This window comes from Rhinoraja longicauda, chromosome 18, assembly GCF_053455715.1.
Source record: "Rhinoraja longicauda isolate Sanriku21f chromosome 18, sRhiLon1.1, whole genome shotgun sequence".
Classification (NCBI taxonomy): domain Eukaryota; kingdom Metazoa; phylum Chordata; class Chondrichthyes; order Rajiformes; family Arhynchobatidae; genus Rhinoraja; species Rhinoraja longicauda.
The window spans coordinates 2,149,804-2,173,789 of NC_135970.1; the positions used below are offsets into that span (position 1 = coordinate 2,149,804).

General features: G+C 48.5%; 1 protein-coding gene across 10 annotated transcripts in view; it reads left to right on the top strand.

The window, feature by feature from the left end:
* The window catches only part of sox6 (SRY-box transcription factor 6), a 642,359-nt gene that overhangs the window by 553,687 nt on the left and 64,686 nt on the right, over positions 1-23,986 (top strand). For 8 of the 10 annotated variants that reach the window (XM_078414965.1, XM_078414966.1, XM_078414964.1 and 5 more), the window contains 3 exons: positions 6,738-6,887; positions 15,384-15,564; positions 19,517-19,698. In XM_078414965.1, the coding sequence (XP_078271091.1) occupies positions 6,738-6,887; positions 15,384-15,564; positions 19,517-19,698 (513 nt within the window). The remainder of the gene's footprint in view (positions 1-6,737; positions 6,888-15,383; positions 15,565-19,516; positions 19,699-23,986) is intronic. The other 2 variants (XM_078414962.1, XM_078414969.1) reach the window with 1 other exon arrangement.

Sequence of the window (23,986 nt, forward strand, 5' to 3'; positions counted from 1 at the left end):
CCTGACCCACTGAGTCACTCCAGCAGCTTGTGTCTTTTTTTGTGTAAACCAGCATCTGCGGTTCCTTGCCATTCTCACGCTGACATCTGGGTTGGCATGGACACGTTGGGCTGAAGGGCCTGTTTCCGTGCTGCAGTCAGACTCTACGACTCTATGAATCTCATTTGCAGGGGACAGGAGAAAGGAAAGTGTCCCTTTATTCATTTGTTTATGCTTATTTAAATAGCGAAACATATATATCTTTCCATTGCTCGCCGTCAAGGTTAGGAACCGATGCCGTAGCAGATGACTTTTTCAAATAGACCTTGGCCACATCTGTCCAACGGAGCGTGCAGGCTGCTGTGATAGTGTCGGCCTTTAATGGACCCGAAACTCATTCAGTGCCATCATCTTGCCCGGCTCCGGTGAGCTGAGATTTTACACAAGTCGACAATAACCAGCGGATGTCATCAGAAAACAAAGTTTCCTCTCGGTAGCTCGGACAGAAGTTAAAAAAAAAGGGGAAAAAAGAATCACAATGCTGTTTTTACAGTCACAAACAATTAGCAATCTGTTGCGAAGAAGGCAGCGATTAAATTAATAAGGAAGGACTATTGATATGTGTGTGTGAACTTAATCAGGCTCTTATTTCCAATGCTGATGAATGCACAGTTGCCCGAGGTACCGTGGAAGAAAGCCCCTTTTGTGTCTTGTTAATGTGGAAGTGATAAAGTTTCCTGTAGCAGACATATGTGTTTACATCACAAGATGCTGTTTGGCTGTATTCTTTGTTCTCTATGTGTGTGGTTCCTCTCCCTCCCTCCCTCCTTCCCTCCCACCCACCCTCCTTGTCTCTCTCTCTTGCTCTCTCCTCTCTTTATTCTTTCTCCCTCCTCTCTCTCTCTCTCCCTCTATCTCTCCCTCTCTTTCTGCCTCTCTCTCTCGCTCTTTCTGCCTCTATCTCTCTTTCTCTCCTCTCTCTCTCCCCTTTCTCTTGCTGCCTCACTCTCTCCCCTCTCTCTTTCTCTCTCCTCTCTCTCTTGCTCTTACTCTCTCCCTTTCTGCCTCACTCTCTCCCCCTCTCTCTCCTCTCTCCGTGCCTTGCTTTCTCACTCTCTCTCCCCTCTTTCTGCCTCTCTCTCTCTCTCTCTCTCTCTCTCTCTCTCTCTCTCTCTCTCTCTCTCTCTCTCTCTCTCTCTCTCTCTCTCTCTCTCTCTCTCCCTCTCTCTCTCCCTCTCTCTCTCCCTCTCTCTCTCTCTCTCTCTCTCTCTCTCTCTCTCTCTCTCTCTCTCTCTCTCTCTCTCTCTCTCTCTCTCTCTCTCTATTTGACTGCAGCATTCCCCTGTGTTCAAGACCACTTTAATCAGTGCCTACATTTTTGCTTTCACTCTCCCAAAAGTAGTTGCTTTTGTAAAGTGCACCTGTGTGCAGCTCTTCCCTTGAAGTTTGTGTGTGTAGGCTCTGAAAGTGGGAATGATTTATTCCACAGCGTTTTGCTTTCAGTGATAAAGGGTGTCCTCAACACTCTGTGAGAAGAGGGGCTCGCACCTCAACCCCCTCATGCCCACAACTCTGCATTTCACACACAGCTTAGCTTAGTTTAGAGATAGTCTGGAAGCAGGCCCTTCGGCCCACCCGTCCCTGCTGACCAGCGATCCCCGTACACTAACGCCATCCTCGACACTAGGGACAATAAAAAATGTTACCAAACCCAAGTAGCCTACAAACCTGTACGTCTTTGGAGTGTGGGAGGAAACCGGAGCACCTGGACAAAACCCACGCAGGTCACGGGGAGAACGTACAAACTCCGTACAGACAGCACCCGTAGGATTGAACCTGAGTCTCTGGCGCTGTAAGGCAGCAACTCTCCCACCGCGTCTTGTGAAAGGTGATGATTTAACAGTAAGAAAGTGCTTGATATTGCCACAGCGAACATTTCTAAAATAATTGACATAATCTTACACACAAAGCCACCAATACGTTTGAACCCCTCCATTCCACCCCCACAGACTTGGGCTAACCTTCACCAGGCTGTGATTGCTTCCAGTGGCAGATGGTACAGCTGGTGGACACCCGGCTTCCAGTGCTGTCTGTGTGGAGTTTGCAGCGTGGGTTTCGTCCGGGTGCTCCGGTTTCCTCCCACATCCCAAAGCGGGTATGTAAGTTAAATGAACCTCTGTAAATTGCCCCTAGTGTGTAAGGAGTAGATGAGAAAGTTGGAGAACCAGTATGAACGGGTTGGCGTGGACTCGGTGCCGAAGTCCATGTTTCCATGAGGTATCTAAAGTACATGTATGCTCCAACATTTATTAACTGGATAGAAACAGAGACCCTAAATTGAGTCTGAACAAGGGTCATCCCAAGGACCACAAGGGTGAAAATGTCACCTATCCATGTTCTCCACAGATGCTGCCTGACCGGCTGAGATACTCCAGCACTCTGTGAAACGTCACCTAACCATGTTCTCCAGAGATGCTGCCTGACCCGCTGAGTTACTCCAGCACTCTGTGAAACATCACCCTTCCTTGTTCTCCAGAGATGCTGCCTGACGCACTGAGTTACTCCAGCACTCTGTGAAACATCACCCTTCCTTGTTCTCCAGAGATGCTGCCTGACCCGCTGAGATACTCCAGCACTTTGTGCCTATCTGTACCCTAGGTTCAATATGTTTAGCATGTCCTGACAAGAGCATTTTTTAAAAAATCATCCCGAGAATTATTTACAGTCGTAAAGTGGCAAAACTAAATCAAGATTTAGTTCCCTTGGAAGAAAATAGTTTACATTTTAGAAATCATTCTTCCGCGGGTTGCTTAAAGATTTGGTTGGCTATTCAGAGATAATTTCGTTTTATTTCCTTTTTAAGTAAAGTTTAACATGACAAGTGAGTACATTCTTTTGGCAGTGATTTCACTTTAAAATAAATCTGTTGCATCCACAACAAGTTAATAATGGGATGGTGTTTAGAAGCAAAGAAAGCAGTTGGCAGATAAAGAGAGGCGCAAGAGACAGTGAAGGCTGGACTGCTGGAAGCACAAAGTGCTGGAGGAACTCATCGGGTCAGGCAGCATCTACGGAGGGAATGGACAGGCGGGATTCAGACTGAAGAAGGATCCCGACCCAAAATGTTGCCTGCAGATTCAGAGTGGCACACATGTAGAGGAGCTGCCTCACAGTGTCAGTGCTAGGGCGGCACGGTGGCGCAGCGGTAGAGCTACTGCCTTACAGCGAATGCAGCGCCGGAGACCCGGGTTCCATCCCGACTACGGGTGCTGTCTTTACGGAGTTTGTACGTTCTCCCCGTGACCTGCGTGGGTTTTCTCCGAGATCTTCGGTTTCCTCCCACACTCCAAAGACGTACAGGTATGTAGGTTAATTGGCTTGTTAAATGTAAAAAATGTCCCTAATGGATGTAAGATAGTGTTAATATGTGGGGATCGCTGGTCGGCGCGATCCCAGTGGGCCGAAGGGCCTGTTTCCGCGCTGTATCTCTAAACTAAACTCAAATCCAGGTTCAATACTAACCTCGGGTGCTGTCTGTACAGAGTTTGCATGCTCTGGAGTAACTCAGTGGTTCAGGCAGCATCTCTGGAGTAAAAGGATGGGTGACGTTTCGGGACGGGACCCTTCTTCAGCCTGAAAGTAGGGTTGGGGGGGTTGGGGATGAAGAGTTGGACCAGGACTGACAGGGCCGGCCGGGCAGGGCAATGCCTGGTAGGTCTATAGTTGGCCAGGGAAGGTGTGAGAGGCAACGTGGAAGACTGTGGAACTGGTGAAACATCTAGGAGCAGCTCACAAAGCCATTGGTTAAATAAAGTAACAAACATCAACAACTCAAAGCATAAAGCACAAAAACTGATAGTCCGATGGCATATTATATATCATTGGAAAGAGCCGATGTAATAATATAGCATACAGACACAACGTGTTGGAGTAACTCAGCGATACCTCCGGAGAAAAGGAATAGGGAACGTTTCGGGTCAGAACCGAATCCGAGTCTGAAGAAGGGTCTGGACCCAAAATATCACCCATTCCTATTCTCCAGAGATGCTGCCTGACCTGCTGAGTTTTGTGTCTATCTTCAGTGTAAACCAGCATCTGCAGTTCCTCCCTAAAAATGAAGCCTGCTGGTGGCTCTGGAGGCCGCAAGTTGGTGAAAGGTGCAGATAAGGGCCGGGCTATTTGAAGGGTTGAAATCCATCCTTGGCCACGTCTAACGAGAGCCTCAGTAATCTACATGGAGCTCCCTCGTCCCTGAGGACTGTGCAGTCAGCAAGACCCTGTTGTAATAACCCAGAGACAAAAAAACCCCAAGCTATTTATGCAGCCATTAATGCGTCTATGTGCAGATCACCCACAATAGCCAATTGTCTGTGAAAGAAGACTTTAAAAACCTATTAGATGGCCGATGAATGTTTCTGAGTTTTCAAGTCCCTATTGTGATGATAATATATTTTAACTTAAAAATACTCAAAGTGGATGTGTTGAGGGAACCATTGGAACGTCTCTCAACAATCTATTCCACAAGCGGGTTTCCCTCTTGATTTGCTCTCTTGTATTCCCCATCCACCATTCCACACAGACTATGTGCTCCCACTCTGATACTGGCCGATGGAAAATGATCACGACAGAGCACCTGTGGAAGGGTGACTGAAGTAAAAGCGTACTTGTATTCATTAACAAGGCCAGGCATGCCAGGGCGATTTGTGCACTAACAAAAAATCCAAGCGGCATTGGTATAATTAGGCAGCCATTCAAACATGAATCAACAGCAAAGTAGAGGGCACCGTGTTCCGAGACCACTTGTGGGAAGCATTGTGGCTTCGCTTTGCATTTTACGAATACCATGCGCATCAGGCAGCCATTGTGGAGTGGTGGCGCATCAGGCAGCTGCCAGCCGCCAGGGAGTGGTGGCGCATCAGGCAGCCACTAGCCGATGGGGAGTGGTGGCGCATCAGGCAGCTGGCAGCCGCCAGGGAGTGGTGGCGCATCAGGCAGCTGCCAGCCGCCAGGGAGTGGTGGCGCATCAGGCAGCCATCGTGGAGTGGTGGCGCATCAGGCAGCCACTAGCCCCCGATGGGGAGTGGTGGCGCATCAGGCAGCCACTAGCCGATGGGGAGTGGTGGCGCATCAGGCAGCCACTAGCCGATGGGGAGTGGTGGCGCATCAGGCAGCCATCGTGGAGTGGTGGTGCATCAGGCAGCTGCCAGCCGCCAGGGAGTGGTGGCGCATCAGGCAGCCACTAGCCGATGGGGAGTGGTGGCGCATCAGGCAACCGCTAGCCCCCGATGGGGAGTGGTGGCGCATCAGGCAGCCACTAGCCCCCGATGGGGAGTGGTGGCGCATCAGGCAGCCACTAGCCGATGGGGAGTGGTGGCGCATCAGGCAACCGCTAGCCCCCGATGGGGAGTGGTGGCGCATCAGGCAGCTGCCAGCCGCCAGGGAGTGGTGGCGCATCAGGCAGCCATCGTGGAGTGGTGGCGCATCAGGCAGCCACTAGCCCCCGATGGGGAGTGGTGGCGCATCAGGCAGCCATCGTGGAGTGGTGGCGCATCAGGCAGCTGCCAGCCGCCAGGGAGTGGTGGCGCATCAGGCAGCCGCTAGCCGATGGGGAGTGGTGGCGCATCAGGCAGCCGCTAGCCGATGGGGAGTGGTGGCGCATCAGGCAGCCGTTGGGGAGTGGTGGCGCATCAGGCAGCCGTTGGGGAGTGGTGGCGCATCAGGCAGCCGTTGGGGAGTGGTGGCGCATCAGGCAGTGCAGAGGAAACACCCCATTCATCAGTTCTGCAATCTCGCACCGTGACAACAGAAAATCATTAATGGAAATAAAGCAACAATTCATGGCAAATGAGACTGGGATATAAGGCACCGTCAGAATGCAAATAAAGACAGCAATGTGTAGAATCATCAGCTTCATGTTGCTGACCTGTGGAACAACGATGTGCTGCCTGCCAGCCGACCTCATCTGCAGACCAGATAAATAATTTCCTTGTGGCAGTAGGTATGTTATCGTGCAGCGCTTTTTTAATATTGTGTTTAATTTCTTGTTGAATGTCATCAATTAGCAAAAAAACGCTCCTGTGTGGACATTGTGTGTCAGTTTGTTGCTTGCTTGATCTTTCAATGAAAGTTTGGAGATTGTTTTCTCTGGAACAATCTGAGGGGAGACCTGATAGAAGGTTTAAGGTGAGGAGGGGGGGGGGGGAAGATTTAATAGGAACCTGAGGGGTAACTTTTTCACGCAGAGGGTGGCAGGTGTATGGAATGAGCTGCCGAAGGAGGTCGTTAAGGCTGGGACTATCGCTACGTTTAAGAAACATTTAGACAGGTACATGGAAAGGACAGGTTTAGAGGGATTGGGGCCAAATGCAGGCAGGTGGGACTAGTGTGGATGGAGCCTATTGGTCAGCATGGGCAAGGGTGGTGAATCTGTGGAATTCATTGCCGCAGAAGACTGTGGAGGGAGGCCGTCAATGCATATTTTTAAGGTAGAGATTGATAGGTTCGTGATTAATACGGGTGTCAGGGGTTATGGGGAGAAGGCAGGAGAATGGGGATGAGCGGGAAAGATAGATCAGCTATGATTGAATGGCGGAGTAGAGTAGATGGGCCGATTGACCCAATTCTGCTCCTATAACCAATGAACATGAAGTTGGGCTGAAGGCCCGGTTTCTGTGCTGTATGACTGACTCTACGCTCTACGGAGCTACAGCGGGCAGTGCGTGCCTCTACTGATGAAGTGCCTTCTCTCCTTTGTTCAGCAGCTGTACGCAGCACAACTGGCCAGTATGCAGGTCTCCCCTGGTGCTAAGATCCCGTCCACTCAACACCCCACAAACCCGGCCGGTACCCTCTCTCCAACGGCTCTGAAGAGTGAAAAGCATGGGAGCAGCCCTGTGCAACAAGTTAAGGTCGGTATGATGTGTGTTCCTGCATCTTGTACCCTTGCCAATAGAACCCGCGCCGACATAACCTCCATGTAAATTCATTGTTGGAAGCTTTGATGTTTAAGCCACCAAATATTAATGGGATTATTAAATATTACTTATGGGAGCCGACCTCCCACAGCACAACTCATGGGTAATCCAAGGAGTGATTTACAGCTCCACTTGTTCCAGTTTATTACATTCCTCAGGTACTTCCCTGTTAGGGAAAAAGACACCAAGAGCAACTCAGCGGGTCAGGCAGCATCTCGGGAGAACATGGAGAGGTGACGTTTGGGGACGGGACCCTTTGGGACAGTCTGAAGAAGGGAAATACAAAGCAAATGCATAACCCTTCCTGCAAGCAGAATTGGAACATGTCCGAAGAAGGGTCTCAACCTGAAACCTCACCTATCCATGGTCTCCAGAGATGCTGCCTGACTCGCTGAGTTACTCCAGCACTCTGTGTCTTTACTTTAGACTTGCATGGAAGCAGGTCCTTTGGTCCACTGAGTCCACGCCGATCAACGATTACCTCGTACACTAACCATCCTACACACTAGGGACAATTTACAAGGGCCAATTAACTGACAAACCTGCACATCTTTGGGATGTGAGAGGAGGCTGTAGCACCCGGAGGAAACTATGCGGTCACAGAGACAATGTACAAACAGCACCTGTAGTCAGGATGGAACCCGAGTCTCTGGCACTGTAAGACAGCAACTATACCACTGCACCACTGTGTCTGATGGTGTATTAACCATCATCTGCACGTCTTTGTTTCTACTTCCTTTAAGAAAGTAGTCCAATTGACCTCAGCACTAGATCAATAAGAACTAAATGTGAAAGTAGTGGCTGTAAATTGTGAGCTTCTTGTGAAATACACTGATTTCTGTCCTTAGGCAAAATCCTGGTTCTCAAGGAAGGGTCGTGTGTGTGTCTGCATTGTTCGATACATGCATGCTAGAGACAAGAGTTTATAAAAGAGATGCTTCTAGCCATGCAGTTATTAAACTTGCTCTTTGATTTTTGTTTTGGTTTGGGACTGACGTTTTTCTGCTGACTGGGATAATTTACGTGCAACAAGTTTATAACCAATATATCTCATAATCCTCCCCCACGATTGAACCAATTTTTCCAAGCTGTCAATATTTATTAGCTACATTTAGCGCAGAGGGCTCTGGGTTAACGGGGCAGTGTTTCTGTCAAGAATCAGGTTTTTCTGGCAGTAACCAATTTTAGTTTAGTTTAGTTTAGAGATACAGCGTAAAAACAGGCCCTATCGGCCCACCGGGTCCGCGCCGACCAGCAATCCCCGCACTATCTTACACACACCAGGGACAATTTTTACATTTACCAAGCCAATTAACCTACAAACCTGTACGTCTTTGGAGTGTGGGAGGAAACCGAAGATCTCAGAGAAAACCCACGCAGGTCACGGGGAGAGCGGACAAACTCCGTACAGACAACGATCAGGATTGAACCTGGGTCTCTGGCGCTGCAAGCGCTGTAATGCAGCAACTCTACCGCCGCCCAAAGTCTGTATCATCACCAGTTGTCATACAATCATCCGACCTGTATATCAGTACACATTTCTTTTGAGAGTTGTAAATGCATCTGCTTCTCTTGCTTAAAAAGACACAGAGTGCTGGAGTAACTCAGCGGGTCAGGCAGCATCTCTGGAGAACATGGCTAGGTGGTGTTCAGGTCGGGACCCTTCTTCAGAAACCCGCTCAATTACTCCAGCACTATGTGTCTTCTTTTGTAAACTGGCAACTGCAGTTTAATTTAGAGATGTGACATGGAAAGAGGCTCTTCAACCCACCATCCATGCCGATCATTGATAACCCGTGCAGGCTAGTTCTATGTTATCCCAATTTCTCATCCACTCCCCACACACTAGTGGCAATTTTACAGAGACCAATTAACCTGCAAACACACACATCTGTGGGATGAGGGAGGAAACTGGAGCACCCAGAGGAAACCTACATGGTCACAGGAGGAGCGTGCAAACTCCACACAGACTGTACCCGATGACTGGATCGAACCTGTGTCTCTGGCGCTGTGAGGCAGCACGTCTACCTTAATGGGCCCATCTGGGATTTGAACCTGGAACCTTTCACAACCAAAACGAGGATCCAACCCCTAGACCAAGGAGCCAAGATGTTCCTTGCATCCACTTCTATAGCTTACTCTGACAGATCGTTTTGAATACAGAATACCCTCTGAGCGGAAAAGTCATCCCTGAGATCCCTCTTAAATCTCTCCACTCTCACTGTGCCCTCCAGAGCCATAAAGTCAAACAGTGTTGAAACATGCCCTTCAGGTAAATTTGCCCGCACTGACCAACATGTCCCATCTACACTAGTCCTACTTGCCTGCGTTTGGCCCATATCCCTCTGAACCTGTCCTATCCATGCACCTGTCTAAATGTTTCTTAAATGTTGTGATAGTCCCTGCCTCAACTACCTCCTCTGGCAGTTCGTTCCATACACCCACCACCCTCTGCGTGAAAAAGTTACCCCTCAGGTTCTTATTAAATCTTTCCCCCTCCCCCCTCACCGTATACCTATGTCCTCCGGTTCTCGATTCCCCTACTCTCGTGCGTCTTCCCGATCCATTCCTCTCATGATTTTGCACACTTCTGTAAGACCACCCCTCATCCTCCTGTGCTCATCTTCTAGTTTTAGAATCCATGATCCTGGCAGAGACCAACACACCACACATGCAAATTCTTCAATACTCCGAATTGAAGAATACTTCTTCAATACAACTTTCACGGGACACCTCTCTATTGAAATCCCCGCGGCATATTGGGCAGGAATTAGAATAGAATCATTTGCTGTAATTGGGATGAGGCACAAATAATTAATGTGCTGGTTCTGTGTAATTTTCATTCAATTCAATTGCAATGACATGATAAAAGTTTCTTCGGTTGAAGGGGAATTTAAATCTCCAGCTACGAATTCATCCTTGAAATGAACAGGCTAAAAAAAAGCCAACCTCCTTACAGTGAAAATATATATTAAGATGGCAAGGGTGTTGTGTTTAGATTGGTGCGGCAACTACTGTGTGGGGCAGTACAGAGTGTGGGAAGGAACTCCACATGCTGGCCTAAACCAAAGTTAGACACAAAAAGCTGGAGTAACTCAGCGGGTCAGACAGCATCTCTGGTGAACAGGAATAGGTGACGTTTAGTGTCAAGGCCATACTTCGGACATGTTTAGAATGTATATGTGTGCAGTTTTGGTCTCCTAATTTGAGGAAGGACGTCCTTGCTATTGAGGCAGTGCAGCGTAGGTTCACGAGGTTAATCCCCGGGATGGCGGGACTGTCATATGAGGAAAGATTGGAAAGACTGGGCTTGTATTCACTGGAGTTTAGGATGAGAGGGGATCTTATAGAGACATAAAATTATAAAAGGACTGGATGAGCTAGATGCAGGAATAATGTTCCCAATGTTGGGGGAAATCCAGAACCAGGGGTCACAGTCTAAGAAGAAAAGGGAGCCCATTTAAAACTGAGCTGAAAAAAAACCGTTTTCACCCAGAGAGTTGTGAATTTGTGGAATTCTCTGCCACAGAAGGCAGTGGAGACCAATTCACTGGATGAATTTAAAAAAATGGAATCAAGGGATATGGGGAGAAGGCAGGCACAGGTTACTGATTGTGGATGATCAGCCATGATCACAATGAATGGTGGTGCTGGCTTGAAGGGCCAAATGGCCTCCTCCTGCACCTATTTTCTATGTTTCTATGTTTCAATGTATAGAGATTGTAGTAAAGGATTTTTGACAGAATTTGTTCTGCATAAAGTTTATTTTTTAAATAAAAATTCTTACACTAGACTTGTGCGAAGGTTTAGGTTTATTATTAACACATGTACCAAGGTACAGTCACGGGCTTTTGTTTGTGTGCTGTATAATCAAATCAGACAATAGTATACATGAATATAGTCAAGAGATAGGGAACTGCAGATGCTGGTTTTCCCCAAAAAAAGACACAAAGTGCTGGAGTAACTCAGGGTGAAGCAGCATCTCTGGAGAACATATAAGTGATGTTTCGGGTTGGGACATCGGCACGCTGAAGTAGGGTCCCGACCTGAAACGTCACCTATCCATGTTCTCCAGAGATGCTGCCTGACCCGCTGAGTTACTCCAGCACTCTGTGAAACGTCACCTATCCATGTTCTCCAGAGATGCTGCCTGACCCGCTGAGTTACTCCAGCACTCTGTGAAACGTCACCTATCCATGTTCTCCAGAGATGCTGCCTGACCCGCTGAGTTACTCCAGCACTCTGTGTCTTATTATGAATACAAGCACGCCAAATGCAAGTACAATAGGTAGAGTGAAGAGAGCGCAGCGTATACTTCCTCAGTATTGTAGTGTAATATACTTTAGTATACTTCAGAGGCATAGCGTGGAAACGGGCCCTTTGGCCCACTGAGTTCGGAGCGACCATTACATTACCCATACATTAGCTTTTTGTGTCTATCTTCCGCTTAAACCAGAATCTGCAGTTGTTTCCTACACATCCCGTACACTAGCAATATCCTACATACTAGGAACAAAGTACAATTTTACTGAAGCCAATTAACCTACAGACCGGTACGTCTTTGGAGAGAGGGAGGAAACCAGAGCACCCGGAGGAAACCCACAAGGTCACATGGAGACCGTACAAACTCCGTACAGACGGCAGATAATCACAAAAACCTGGAGTAACTCAGCGGGTCAGACAGCACCTCAGGAGAAAAGGAATAGGTGACGTTTTGGGTCGAGACCCTTCTTCAGAAATTCCTATAGTCAAGATCGAACCTGGGTCTCCGGCGCTGTAAGGCAGCAACTCTACCGCTGTGCCACCTCAGTTCCACAGAGGATGTCTCATGTCCACAATAAGATAAGCTGGACAATCAGGATGGTACCCTGCCTTATGGAAGGATGCTAAGCAAGGAAAGGTCAACTCAATATAGAACGCAGAGAGCAAAATAGGAAAATTAACTTCCCCCGGTTAGAATACATTTCCGATTTAGTTGAGCTGATAGTTAGCAAATGCAAAGTATATTAGTTCCAAATTAAATTTGTCAACATGAGTAAACACCAGCATTACAATAATAAAATTACTGTGTTTATGTAAATAAAGGCAAGTACAGAGAAAGACTAATGAGCCTTATTTTAGTTAAATCTTTTAGGAATTGGCTAATTAGTTTCTTATTTGAATGTTACAGCAAGAGAACAGTTTCTGTCCCTGAGGTTAGAAAGTAGCAACCAACCAAATAATCAGATGTTGTGTTCAGTCTTGGTATTTTGTATTTTTCAATTAACTATGCAATGTAACACAGTTAATACCTCAGCTTTTTGAGACCATCAGAGCAGCAATTTTCTGTTCTTGCCGCACAAGTTCTTAATGAATGCTTTAAAAGAGAATGCATACAGCGTTTATTTTATGTACCACCTGCGTGTCAGGGGTTGTGGGGTGAAGGCAGGAGAATGGGGTTAGGAGGGAGAGATAGATCAGCCATGATTGAATGGTGGATTAGACATGATGGGCTGAATGGCCTAATTCTCCTCCTCTCACTTATTACCTTATGACCTTATGACCTCTTTCCCTGTCCTTCTCACTGGACGGAACAGTGGCGCAGTGGGTAGATCTGCTACCTCACAGCGCCAGAGACCCGTGTTCGATCCTGACCTTGGGTGCTGTCTCTGTGTGGAGTTTGCACGTTCTCCCTGTGACCGAGTGGGTTTCCTCCGGGTGCTCCGGTTTCGTCCCACATCCCAAAGACGTGCGGGTTTGTGGGTTCATTGGCCTCTGTAAAATTGCCCCCTAGTGTGTAGGGAGTGGATGAGAAAGTGGGATAACATAGACCTACCGTGAACGGGTGGTTGGCATGGACGCAGTGGGCTGAAGCCTGTTCCCATGCTGTATCTCTGGACTAAATTAAACTAAACTCCACCCCAGCAGTCTGAAATCTGGCGTGGAATATCAGGTAGATAAATATATATTGGCATATTTCTAAATGATCCTAATGGTAGTTTATCAACGGTATAAACTTGATCATTTGGATTTCCAATTGATAGAGACAATTAGCAGTTTAATTGGAAATCCAAACAGGATACCTCAGCCCTTGGTAATAATAGACAATAGACAATAGGTGCAGGAGGAGGCCATTCGGCCCTTTGAGCCAGCACCGCCATTCACTGTGATCATGGCTGATCATCCACAATCAGTACCCCATTCCTGCCTTCTCCCCATATCCCTTGACTATCTATATAGAGCAATCTTTGAGAACTCTATCTAACTCTCTCTTAAAAGCATCCAGAGAATTTGCCTCCACTGCCTTCTGAGGCAGAGAATTCCACAGATTCAATAGACAATAGACAATAGCCAATAAGTGCAGGAGTAGGCCATTCGGCCCTTCGAGCCAACACCACCATTCAATGTGATCATGGCTGATCACTCTCAATCAGTACCCCGTTCCTGCCTTCTCCCCATACCCCCTGACAGGATACCTCAGCCCTTGGTAATAATAGACAATAGGTGCAGGAGCAGGCCATTCGGCCCTTTGAGCCAGCACCACCATTCAGGGAGCTGAAGGGCCTGTTTCCGCGCTGTATCTGAAGTCTAAAGTGAAGTACAGAGTCTTATCGTGGCCAGAAGGGCCCGTTGTCCTGGCAATGGCATTGGGTCGGTGTTGCAGGGGCTGAATTTGCCAGAGTTTCTGTTCAAAATGTCTTCATTGCTAATGAGAACAACTATCAGGGCAGTTCAGCACAGGAACAGGCCCTTCAGCCCACCATGCCAGCGCCAATCATGATGCTATTTTAACTACACATCTGTCTGCGTCTGGTCTCTCTCCCTCTATTCCCTGCCTGCTCACGCCTCTGTCTCAATGCCTCTTAGATGTTGCGTCGTATCCTCTTCCATAACGTCCTCAGGCAGCATGTTCCAGGCATGTACCACTGTAAAATAACATGCCTCCTTTAAACTTTCCCCACATAGCATGGAAACAGGCCCTGCAGCCCAACTCGTCCATGCCGCCCAAATGTTCCACCCCGGCCAGTCCCATTTGCCCACGTTTGGCCCATGTCCCTCTAAACCTGTCCTATCCACCATGTACCTGCCCAAATGTCTTTTGAATGTTGCTACACTATCTGCCTCAATAACCTCTCTGGCAGCTCGTTCCATATACCCACCACCCCCTGAGTGAAATGATGCCATCTACTCTGTGACATTTCCATCCTGGGGACAAGTCTCTGCCTGGTCACCCTATCCATGCCTCTCATCATTTTATAAACTTCTACCAGGTCTTCCCTCACTCTCCAGCGCTCCATACAAAACAATCCAGGTTTGTCCCACCTGATAGCTAATGCTCTCTAATCCAGGAAGCATCCTGGTAAACCTCTTTAGCACCCTCTCCAGAGCATCCACATCCTTTCTGTAATGGGGAGACCAAAACTGCACACAATACACAATGCCACCACAATTGGGCGCAGCGATAGAGTTGCTGCCTTACAGCGAATGCAGCGTCAGAGACCCGGGTTCAATCCTGAGTAAGGGGGTGCTGTCTGTACGGAGTTTGTACGTTCTCCCCGTGACCTGCGTGGTTTTCTCTGAGACCTTTGGTTTCCTCCCACACTCCAAAGACATGCAAGTTTGTACGTTAATTGGCTTGGTAAATGTAAAAATTGTCCCTAGTGTGCGTAGGATAGTGTTATTGTGCAAGGATCGCTGGTCGGCGTGGACCCGGTGGGCCGAAGGGCCTGTTTCCGTGCTGTATCTCTAAACTAAACTGAACTAAATACTCCACAATGTGCTAACTGGAGTCCTGCAAAACTGCAATGTGATTTTCCAACTTCAATCTCAATGCCCCAACTGATAAAGGCAAGTGTGACATACACTTTCTCTACCACCCTATCCAAATGCATTGACACTTTCTGCCAGCTATGGACTTGCTCCTCAGAACCTCTTGACAAGCCTCCTGCATGTCAGGATATTTTTAGAAGGATCTTTTCACAAAGCTAGATACAACATTTGCTTAAAAAAGACCAATGCAAAGCTTGTGTGAGAGTTATATATGAACAACCTTTTATTCAGCCGTGTTCACAGTGCTATTCAGTCAGCTTAAATTTGATAAGGTTAATCCAGAAATTATCTCTGTGGTTTGAATGAAAGTTTAGATGTTGTTTGCAAGTGTAGTTGTGGTGCCCCCTGTGCACACTGTGATCAGAGATACATGGTGGAAAATGATTGGACGTGGGTGGTTTCACAGCGTGTGTCCGTTTTGGTCAGGTTCATGGATAGGAGAGGTTGAGAGGGATGTGGGCCAAGTGCGGGCAGGTGGGACTAGTGTAGATGGGCCACTTCGTCTGCTTGGACGCGTTGGGCTGAGGGGGCCAGTTTCCGTGCTGCATGACTGTACCACTGCACGCCAATGCCTGAAGGCAGCCTCATTGACCTGTGTCTGTCCTTGTGGTTTATTTACAGGATGAAGCCGCCCAGCCACTGAATCTGTCGGCCCGGCCCAAGACGTCTGGTTCGGTGCGATCTCCCACATCACCCACACAGAGCTTCTTCCACACAAACAAGTCTAGTCCCGTCAACATGCCCAACAAAAGCAGCATCCCCAGCCCAGTGGCTGGTGCTCCTCGGAGAGAATCCTCTTTAGGTAGGCCCAACGTCAGCCTGAATCAACAATACTTCTTGCAGTTGACATTACTTCCTATTGTGTCGCTCCTTTGTGGTTGTGCTGTGTGGCTATTGTATTGCTCATCTGGAACATAGAACATAGTACCTAGAACATAGAACATAGTACCTAGAACATAGAACATAGTACCTAGAACATAGAACATAGAACATAGAACATAGAACATGGAACAGAGTACCTAGAAAATAGAACATAGAACATAGTACCTAGAACATAGAACATAGTACCTAGGACATAGAACATAGTACCTAGAACATAGAACATAGAACATGGTACCTAGAACATAGAACATACTACCTAGAACATAGAACATTGTACCTAGAACATAGAACATAGTACCTAGAACATAGAACATAGAACATGGAACATAGTACCTAGAACATAGAACATAGAACATAGGACAGTGCAGCACATGAACAGGCCCTACACCTCACATTGTCCATGCCGTTCAATGCCAAGATAAACTAATTTCCCCTGCATGCATGTGATCCCTGTCCCTCCATTCCCTGTGTACCCATGTGCCTATTTGTAAGCTTCACAAACACCCCTGTTGTATCTGCCTCCACCACCACCCCAGGCAGTTTGTTCCAGGCACCCACCACACTCTGTGTAAAACTCTGGCCATGCAGGGGTTGTGGCGGAAGCAGACTTTGTCAGGGAAAGAGTCACTTCCAGGAGCTGTGGACTTGGAGCCCAGGATCCCACTGTGCATCACAGTCAATGTACAAACACTAGTGCATTCACAGATACAAAGTGCTGGAGTCAGGCGGCATCCGTGGAGAACATGGAGAGGTGATGTTTCAGGTCGGGACCTTTCTTCAGTCTGAAGTCACCATCGCTCCTGCCCCCACTTCTCCCTGGGTCTGAGGAAGGGTCCCGACCCGACCCGAAACGTCGCCTGTCCTGTGTTCTCCAGAGATAGTGCCCGACCGGCTGAGTTACTCCAGCACTCTGCGCCTTTTCTCGTAAACCAGCATCTGCAGTTGCTTGTTTCTAACTCTGCGGTCTGAATGCATTCTTCCTTTTGTCCTCATTTGCAATCCAGAGTTCAAAATAATTTGAGCTTCTGATTACGGCAGTGGCACCAAACATAATTGAAAAGCACTCATTGGTCGTGGCTGATGAACAGCAGCAAACCTGGCTGATACAACGGAAAATAGAGTCCGGAGGGAAGCATTCTTCATTACCAAAGAGTCCTACAGCCCTGTACAGATCACTGCACTCCAGTAATTCACATCTTAAACAAAATTGGTTATTTTAAAACCGTTTGAAAAAAAAGATGATGAACATAGGAAAAAAAAGGGGCCTGAAAAATAACAGCAGCTGGAGCTGTAGTGTTAACTGCCTTCATCCACGGAGCCTGGGCCAATACCACCTGAAGTGGGTCAGTGATACCCGCTCTAACACATCTAGTTAACAACCGCAAATCTATTTGCGAGAAGATAGTGGCACATTCTTAGGAATCAATGTTGCAGGTAATGTACTGAAAGGAAGGGCATCATTAATAAATAACAGCTTTGGATGATCCTTGTCTGAATCCAAATCTGCCTGCGTTTTAATGAGTGTTCCTCTTGAAAGACAACCACTGCTGACTGTGGGATGGGACACACTTTACAGATTCAGTGTTTTGGAAGTAACAATACATAGCGTTTAACGTACAGTGTGCAGGAAGGAACTGCAGATGCTGGTTTACACCCAAGATAGGCGCAAAATGCTGGAGTGACCCAGCGGGAACGGACAGCATCTGTGGAGAGAAGGGATGGGTGACGTTTCGGGTCAAGACCCTTCTTCAGATGGACTATAACACTGTTTATTACACACTTGCTGTCTGGATTAGAGGGCATTAACTTGCAGTATTGTGCACAGTCCTGGTCACCCCATTACAAGAAAGATGCTGTGACTTCTGAGTGGGTGCAGAGGAGGTTTACCAGAATGCCGCCAGGATTAGGGTGTACGAGCGACAGCTAGGGTTGCCAACTGTCCCTCATTAGCCGGGACATTCCGTATTTTGGGCTAAATTGGTTTGTCCCGTACGGGACCGCCCTTGTCCCTAATTAGGCCCGGGGAGCATTGTAGGCCCGGATGCTGCAGGCCCAGATGATGTAGGCCCGGACGCTGTAGGCCCGGACGCTGCAGGCCCCTACGCTGTAGGCCCGGATGCTGTAGGCCCGGATGCTGCAGGCCCCGACGCTGTAGGCCCGGACGCTGCAGGCCCCGACGCTGTAGGCCCTGACACTGCAGGCCCCAACGCTGTAGGCCCGGACACTGCAGGCCCCGACGCTGTAGGCCCTGACGTTGTAGGCCCTGACGCTGCAGGCCCAGACGCTGTAGGCCCGGACGCTGTAGGCCCTGACGCTGTAGGCCCGGGCGCTGTAGGCCCGGATGTTGTAGGCCCAGACGCTGTAGGCCCGGACGCTGTAGGCCCGGATGTTGTAGGCCCAGACGCTGTAGGCCCGGACGCTGTAGGCCCGGATGTTGTAGGCCCGGACGCTGTAGGCCCTGACACTGCAGGCCCCGACGCTGTAGGCCCGGACACTGCAGGCCCCGACGCTGTAGGCTCTGACATTGTAGGCCCCGACGCTGTAGGCCCCAACAGTTTAAGTCCCGACACTCTAGGTTTCCGACATTTTAGCTCTGGACAGTCTAGTTCCGGAGGCCCGGGCGCCGCCTAACAGAGGTTGCATAGCAACCCGCCTCTCGGCCCGGGCGGCCACGATTGGTGGAGCGGGAGCACGTGGCCGCTGGCTGGGTGAGGTCACGTGGAGCGCGGGGCGGTGACGTCACCTTGTCCCGTATTTGGGAGTGAGATAGTTGGCACCCCTAGCTACAGGGAGAGGTTGTACAAAGATGGATTGTTCTCTCTGGAATGCTGGAGCTCTCGGGGAGACCTGATAAAAGTATAGAACATTATGAGAGGCACAGATAGGGTGGACAGATAGAACCCTTTTCCCTAGGATGGAAATGACAAAGGCTAAAAGACATTGCTCTAAGGTGAGATCGGCAAAGTCTAAAGGAGGTGTGTGGGACAAGTTCATCACACAGAGGCTGGTGGGTGCCTGGAACGTGCTGCCAGGGGTGGTGGTGGAGGCAGATACGATCGTGGTGTTTAAGAGGCTTTTAAATAGGCACATGGATATGCAGGGAATGGAGGAATGTGGATCACATGCAGGCAGAGGAGATTAGTCTAGTTTGGCATCATGTTCATCACAGACATTGTGGCCAAGGTGCGTGTTCCTGCGCTGTACTGTTCTATGTGTGGGAAGGAACTGCAGATGCTGGTTTACACTGAAGAGAGACACAAAATGCTGGAGTAACTCAGCGAATCAGGCAGCATCTCTGCAGAACATAGATCGGTGACATTTTGGGTAGGGAGCCATCCTCAGTCTAATCATAATCATAATCATACTTTATTAGCCAAGTATGTTTTGCAACATACGAGGAATTTCATTTGCCATACAGTCATAACAATAAAAAGCAACAGGACACACAAAATACATTTTAACATGACTCCTCCACATTCCTCACTGTGATGGAAGGCGAAAAAAAAGTTCAATCTCTTCCCTTCATTGTTCCACGTTCTCCAGAGATGCTGCCTGACCCGTTGAGTTACTCCAGCACAGTGTGTTTTTTTGTGTAAACCAGTCCCTGCAGTTGATTAGTACGGGTGTCAAGGGTTATGGAGAGAAGGCAAGAGAATAGGGGTTCGGAGGATGAGAGAGATCAGCCACGATTAAACTTGATGGGCCGAATGTCCTCATTCTGCTCCTATCACATATGAACTTATGCAGTTCCTTGTGTCTCCTTTGATTACGCTGGGAGCTTTTTGAAAATAAATGTGATCGTTGTGGATAAGAATGTCTTAGTGCGAGTGGTTGATCAACTGTTGAGCCTGCTTGTGCGTTCTCTCCTGTAGACATCCTGTCCACTCTGAATTCGACAGCCTTTCTGGGTGACCAGGACGCAGTGATGAAGGCCATACAGGAAGCTCGGAAGATGCGGGAACAGCTGCAGAGGGAGCAGCAGCTGCAACAGCCCAGGATCGATGGAAAGATGCCGTCCATCAACAACCTCGGGATTAACTGCACGAGTAACAAGGTGAGTGCTCGCAGTGATCATCACTGGCAGGAAATAAACACCAAGAAGTATCCGGAATGTTCAGCTTTGAACTCTGGAACATGGGTGAACATTCAGACAGACACAAGAGACTGCAGATGCTGGAATCCTGAGCAAATCACAAGGTGCTGAATGGACTCGCAGCGCCAGGGACCCTGGTTCCATCCTGACCTGGGCTGCTGTCTGTGTGCGTGGTTTGTACGTTCTCCCTGTGACCACGTGGGTTTCCTCCAGGTGCTCTAGTTTCCTCCCACATACCTGAGACGTGCAGGTTTGCAGGTGGATTGGTCTCTGTAAATTGCCTGGGAGTGGATTAGAAAGTGGGATAACATGAGTATGAGTGTGTGATGGTTGGTGTGAACTCAGAGGGACGAAGGGCCCGTTTCCATGCTGTATCACTAAACCTAAAAACAAAAAACGGAAACTAAAATTCAGCGGGCCAGGCAGCATCTGTGGAGGGAATGTACCAATGACACATGGGTCGGAACCCTTCTTCAGACTGATTGTAGAAGGGGGGAAAGAAAGGTGGGGAACGGAAGAAAGCTGGGAAAGTGATAGGTGGACACAGTTGAAGGGGGAGGGGTGGGTGATGTTGATCAGCCTGATGCAGGGTCCCGACCCGAAACCTTGCCTGTCCATTGCCTCCACGTTTGTTGCCTGCGTTTCTCCAGCACTGCGTTTTTATTTTGGTGAATGTTAATTCCCGGAATTCCCGGAATGGCGGGACTGTCGTATGTTGAAAGGCTGGAGCAATTAGGCTTGTATACACTGGAATTTAGAAGGATGAGGGGGGATCTTATTGAAACATATAAGATAATTAGGGGATTGGACACATTAGAGGCAGGAAACATGTTCCCAATGTTGGGGGAGTTCAGAACAAGGGGCCACAGTTTAAGAATAAGGGGTAGGCCATTTAGAACGGAGATGAGGAAGAACTTTTTCAGTCAGAGAGTGGTGAAGGTGTGGAATTCTCTGCCTCAGAAGGCAGTGGAGGCCAGTTCGTTGGATGCTTTCAAGAGAGAGCTGGATAGAGCTCTTAAGGATAGCGGAGTGAGGGGGTATGGGGAGAAGGCAGGAACGGGGTACTGATTGAGAGTGATCAGCCATGATCGCATTGAATGGCGGTGCTGGCTCGAAGGACTGAATGGCATACTCCTGCACCTATTGTCTATTGTCTATTGTCTATAATGTTCAGCTTTGTTCTGTCCGCTTGCTTGATCGATGGGAAAACCCTCAGTCGCGGGAACGAGCTGCGTTAAAAATTGCCCCGATTTCTCGTGTAAACCCGCACATCTTTAGCATGTGGGAGGAAACCCACGCGGTCACAGGGAGAACATGCAAGCTCCACACAGACAGCACCCGAGGTCAGGATGGAACCGGGGTGTCTGGTGCTGTGAGGCAGCGGCTCTACCCGCTGCACCACCTGTGCCGCCATTTAACTCAGATCATACGACACATGAGTGTAATCAAGCCAAATATATTTAACTAATGAAAAGAAACTGTAAAATTAATTATAAACATGTCAGCACATTTAGAAATATTTAAAAACAGAAAAATGATATAATTAAACAATAGAGAAAGCTTTTTCTTCCAAATCTCCATGCCAGAATCCCCATTCCGTTGAATGGGTTTTCCATATTTCCCCAGGTCTACCCGGCATGTTCTTGTGTGAAAGATACATCTTCTGGACGCGTTGGGATGCATCCTCAGTGATGTGACCTGGGGTGATGGGGTGTTGCGGGTCTCACAACATCAGACCCCCTGGCCCAGGCCACCCAGCCGGGATTGATCAGGCCCCGACACGTCCCAGCAGCAACCGCCCACGGATCTGCCCTCTTAATAACTACTCCGCAGGGGTTGGGAGACTCTGGCGCGTGGGGGGGGCTGGGCTCTGTGGGGTGAGTCCTGGCCGGGCTCCTCCTGTGTCTCACCAGCTTCAGGGCCTGTATGCTCCACCTCTCTCTCCCTCTCCGTGCATTTCATTCTTGCCTGATGGCCCAAGGCCTTTCCGTAGTTTATTTGGTTTCTTTCTCACGAAAGACACAGACTGAGGTTCTCTATTGTACATAGAATGCAGAACATGGTACAGTACAGCACAGGAACAGGCCCTTCAGCCCACTGTCTGTGGTGAACATGATGCCAGGGCCAATTCTGATCTGCCTGCACATAACCCATATCCCCCCACCCTGCGTATCCAAAAATCACCTCGACCCCACTATCGTATCTGTATCCACCACCAGCAGTGCGTTCCAGGCACTCACCACCCGCTATGTGCAATAAGAAACTTGCCCTGGACAGCTCCTTGAACCCTTGCCCTACTCATCGTAAAGCTGTGCCCTCTGGTCTTTGACATTCCCACCCAGGGAAAAAGGTTCTGACTGTCTGCCCTATCTGTGCCTCTCATAACTTTATACACTTCTACCAAGTATCCCCGCAACCTCCGGCGATCCAGAGAAAACAATCCAAGTCTGTCCAACCTCTCCCTGTCATTACTAACCCCAAACCGAGGCCTCATTCAGGTAAGCCTCCTCTGCACCCTCTCCAAAGCCTCCACATCCTTCCTGTGCTCGGGTGACCAGATCTGCACACAATGCTCTAAAAGTGGCCTCTCCAAAGTCAAATAAAACTACTGTGCAATTCCAGCCAGCCATTGACAATAGACAATAGACAATAGGTGCAGGAGGAGGCCATTCGGCCCTTCGAGCCAGCACCACCATTCAATGTGTTCATGGCTGATCATCCACAATGAGTACTCCGTTCCTGCCTTCTCCCCATACCCCCTGACTCCGCTATCTTTAAGAGCTCTATCTAACTCTCTTGAAAGCATCCAGAGAATCGGCCTCCACTGCCTTCTGAGGCGGAGAGTTCCACAGCTTTGCCCTTAAGCTTCAGGTGGAAGGCAGTGAGAGCACAGAGCCACAGATGTACAGGCACAGCCTGCTTAAATCACCAGCCCTTGACATGTTGGTGAATTTATCTGGGCGTAAGGCCAATACTGTGCAGGTTTTTGACTTGCGTTCCACAGACTGATAACATTCTCTCTACGCCACAAGATTAGAAGGGAGACGACCATTTTTTTAACCAAATTGCAGCGTAACAAATTTTAATCTCTGCTTAAGACCAATGATTGGACAAGAAGCTCAAAACTCTTCAAGGAACTTATTTCTGGCCCTATAATATCACAATAGAATTGGACACGGACGTGATCCATAAACTTGCTGAGAAATTCCATCAGAATTTGTTCACAGTCATCTGTAGTTTCTGAAGCACTGTGCGAAACACAGAGCTCTGGAGGAACTCAGCGGGTCAGGCAGATCTCTGGAGAATGTTTAGTTCTAGTTTAGTTTAGAGATAGAGCGTGGAAGCAAGCCCCTTTCGGCCCACTGGGTCCGCGCCGACCAGCGATCCCCACACATTAACACTATTCTACACCCACTAGGGACAATTTTTCACATTTACCGAGCCAATTAACCTACAAACCTGTACGTCTTTGGAGGAAACCGAAGATCTCGGAGAAAACCCACGGGGAGAACGTACAAACTCCGTACAGACAGCGCCCTTAGTCAGGATTGAACCCGGGTCTCCGGCGCTGCATTCGCTGTGAGGCAGCAACTCTACCGCTGCAGTTCCTTCCTCAGACTGTCAATTCCCTCCACAGATGCTGCCTGAGTTCCTCCAGCACTTTGTACTTTTCTCCAGATTCCAGCGTTCGGAGTTTCGTGTGTCCCCAGACACTGAAGGATTAGTAGTTAATGATCTTTTGCGATTGGCTATGAAAACAAAAGGATTGTTAAGTAAGACAGACACAAAATGCTGGAGTAACTCAGCAGGACAGGCAGCATATCTGGAGAAAAGGAATAGGTGACGTTTCGGGTCGAGACCCTTCTTCAGACTGAGGGTCAGGGGAGAGGGAATCTAGGGATAGGTAGCGGTAAGGTGTGAAAACGACAGATCAAAGCAGACAATGGTCAAGGAAATGTTCATTGACAGCTGAGGGGAAAGTGACGACAAGATATACAATCAGTAAAATTAATCAGGAGGACAGTGAAACTAGCCGGAGAACTAGGGTGGGGGAGGGTCGGAGAGAGAGGGGATGCAAGGGTTACTTGTAGTTAAAGAAATCAATATTCATACCATTGGGTTGTAAGCTGCCCAAGCGAAATTTGAGGTGCTAACCTCCAATTTGCACTGGGCCTCACTCTGACAATGGAGGAGGCCCAGGACAGAGTGGGAGAGGGAGTTAAAGTGTTTAGCAACTGGGAGATTGCGT